The 3,121-nt window shown below is 68.2% G+C and overlaps 1 protein-coding gene across 1 annotated transcript; it reads left to right on the forward strand.

Moving 5' to 3' along the window:
* The first annotated feature begins 1,774 nt into the window (after window positions 1–1,774).
* PTF1A (pancreas associated transcription factor 1a) lies at window positions 1,775–2,780 on the forward strand. The gene is made up of 2 exons (XM_052789706.1): window positions 1,775–2,399; window positions 2,497–2,780. The coding sequence occupies exons 1-2, from the start codon at window positions 1,775–1,777 to the stop codon at window positions 2,697–2,699; spliced, it is 828 nt and encodes a 275-aa protein (XP_052645666.1). The 3' UTR covers window positions 2,700–2,780.
* The last annotated feature ends 341 nt before the right edge of the window (window positions 2,781–3,121 follow it).

The raw sequence follows: 3,121 nt of genomic DNA on the forward strand, positions 1-3,121 counted from the left end.
GGGCAGCACAGCAGGGCCCGCGGGGCTCCCGGCCGCGCACGCTGTCAAGCCACAGGCGGGGGGAGATGGAGAGGGGCCGGCCGCGGGCAGCCGGGCCGGGCTCTCCCAGCGCAGCGGAGGGTACCGGGCGGTGATGCCCGCCCCAGGGAGCCGCGGCTGGAGGTGCCCGTCCACCCCGGCCGGCGAGCGCTCCCCGGGCCCGCGGCCCCCGCCTCGCCCCCTCGTCCCAGCTCCCCCGCGCCCCCCGAGGTCCCCGGTCCCGCTCGCCGGCTGGACGTGAACGGGGAGCCGCTTCGCCGTCGCATCGCCCCTCGATAGGGAGACTCCGTCAGTCTCCCCGTCCCGGGGCGGTGGCAGCGGTCCCCCGGCCACGCGTGGGCGCGTTCCTGGCTTCGCGCGAAGGTTTCCTCCTTCCCTTCTCGGTTTTTTCGCGTGGTCCGGCTGCAGGCAGGGCTTTCTAAGAAGTGGTTCTTGCAAAGCTCTTTGTTCCCTCCCGTGAGTCACGCGTTTCCCCGCCGTTATCACGGCGTTGTCAGCGGCTTTGAAGTCGAGTCATTTATTACTTTCCCGGAGCTGGCCCTGTCTCGCTCTCCTGATAGAGCGGGGTACGTTTCCACTCGGGGTTTGATCTCTGCCCGTGCTGGTGGCACACTAGAAAGTCACTTTCGATAAACCTCGACAGACTCTGCCGGACAAACTATTGCAACGCTAATGACAGAGATAATCCTCCCCTAATCTGCCGGGTAATCCATTTCACCCCAGTGAGAATTTTTAAGGCTGTAATCAGTGAGAGTCAGTTAGGGAATTATTAACAGAGCCTCCGCCAGACGAACTCCTCATGAGAGGGCAACGGGAGTGGGAAAAGGAAAAACGCAACGGGGCCCGATGCGGTCAGAACCGATGCACGGCCGGGCGCAAGGAGCTGACGTGATTTATTTCGATGTTACGATAGAATTGTCTTCAATTCAAACGCCGCGAGAAACCCCGCGCCATCGATCCGCCCGATGCCCGCTCCGACGGGGCCTCCGCCGGCGGCGGGAGCTGGCGGGCCGGGGGAGCAAGAAAAGTGCGGGGGGGGGAATATCCGCGGGGGCGACTCCCCCCGGTGTCCGGCGAGAGGCTAAGCCGCTCGCTGCCAACGCTCGCGTTCCGGTCAGCGGCTCCTGGGGAGAGGTGGCGGGGAGGAGCGGGGCTGCTCGCCCCGACGTGCGGCGAGCGCCGGTCTGGGCGGCTCCGCGGGGCTCCGGGCCCATCCCTGCGCGGCGGGGCCGGGCGAGGCCGGGCGGGGGGCACCGCCGGGGCCCGCCCGCTTCCCCCCCCCCTCCCGGTCCCCGCCGCGGCGCCGCCCCTCGGCTGGCGGGAGCGCCGCCGTGTCCCCCCCGACGGGGGGGGGGCGGCCCCCCACCCGCCCACCCCCCCCACCCCCCCGGGCGCGCTGATTGGCTGGCGGCGGCGGTCAGCGGCACGCGCCCGGGGATGTCGTTATAAGACTCCTCGCGTGCCGGCCCGCCGCGCCAGCCGGCTCCGGCCTCCTCCCCGGAGAGCGGCGGCAGCGGCCCGGCCTCCCGGCCACCCAGGGGCGGGGAGGGCAGGGCAGGGAAGGGCAGGGCAGGGGCGGGGGCCCGGGCCCCGCCGCCGCCGGGGCGGCTCGGCGAGCGGGCCGGCGGGAGCGGCGGCAGGCGCGTCCCGGCGGGGCTGCCCCCCCGCCCCGTCCCGTCCCGTCCCGTCCCGCCCCATCCCGTCCCGTCCCGTCCCCGCCGGGGCCGGGTGCAGCATGGAGACGGTGCTGCTGGAGCACTTCCCCGGGGGGCTGGACTCCTTCTCCTCGCCCCCCTACTTCGACGAGGAGGACTTCTTCCCCGAGGCGCCCCCGCGGGACCCGCTGGCCGCCGACGGGCTGCTGGAGCCGGACGTGGACTTCCTCAGCCGGCAGCTGCAGGAGTACTACCGCGACGGCGGCGACCCCGAGGGCGGTTACCGCTGCCCGGCGCCGGCCGCCACCTTCCCGCCGTCGCCCGCCTCGCCCGGTTTCGCCTACGAGTGCTGCGGGGCGGCGGGCGCGGCGCTGCTCTCCCCCGGGGGGCGGCTCCAGGCGCTGGGCTCGGCCAAGCGGCGGCGGCGGGTGCGCTCCGAGGCGGAGCTGCAGCAGCTCCGGCAGGCCGCCAACGTGCGGGAGCGGCGGCGGATGCAGTCCATCAACGACGCCTTCGAGGGGCTGCGCTCGCACATCCCCACCCTGCCCTACGAGAAGCGGCTCTCCAAGGTGGACACGCTGCGCCTGGCCATCGGCTACATCAACTTCCTCAGCGAGCTGGTGCAGTCCGACCTGCCGCTGCGCAACGCCAGCAGCGACAGCCCCAGCCAGCCCAAGAAAATCATCATCTGCCACCGCGGCACAAGTAAGTGGCGGCCCGGCCCGGCCCGGCCCGGCTCCGCGCTCCGCAGGAATGCCGGCCCCAGCAGTAACCCCCTGCCTTTCTCCCCCCTGTCCCCCAGGATCTCCCTCCCCGAGCGACCCCGACTACGGACTCCCCCCTCTGGCCGGTCACTCGCTCTCGTGGACTGATGAAAAGCAACTCAAGGAACAAAACATCATCCGGACAGCCAAAGTGTGGACCCCCGAGGACCCGCGGAAGGTGAACAACAAACCCTCCCTCAACGACATCGAGAACGAGCCCCCCTTCGACTTCGTGGCGTGAGGCCCCCGGCCCGCCCTGTACATGCTGTATGTAGAGACCTATATTGTAAATGTAATTTAAGATTCACACTCTAAGGGCAATCAACTTTATTTATCTATTTATTACGGAGTAGTGATAATGAGGTAGAAACCTTTGTTTTGAATATATAATTTATATAATTTATCCTGATTTTTTTAAGATATGCAATAGGTTTATTCCACCAGCACCTTTGGGGGGGGGCAATAATGCCAGAACCTGTGAAAATAATTTATTGCCGCACGTGGACTCTTCCTGTGTTTGTTAATAATAAACCCGGATCGTACCTTGTGGAGCAGTGTTATTTGTGGGAAGCGGCTGCCGAGAGCCCCGCCGCATCCCAAAGAAGCCCTGCAGTAAACGCCCGGCCCGGTCCCCGGGCCGGCGGGGTGAGCCCCGGGACCCTG

This window comes from Harpia harpyja, chromosome 1 (assembly GCF_026419915.1).
Source record: "Harpia harpyja isolate bHarHar1 chromosome 1, bHarHar1 primary haplotype, whole genome shotgun sequence".
NCBI lineage: Eukaryota > Metazoa > Chordata > Aves > Accipitriformes > Accipitridae > Harpia > Harpia harpyja.

Coding starts and splice junctions, on each gene's coding strand:
- PTF1A (XM_052789706.1), top strand. CDS start 1,775: ATGGAGACGGTGCTGCTGGAGCACTTCCCCGGGGGGCTGGACTCCTTC. Junction 2,400..2,496: donor CATCTGCCACCGCGGCACAA/GTAAGTGGCGGC, acceptor CCTGTCCCCCAG/GATCTCCCTCCCCGAGCGAC.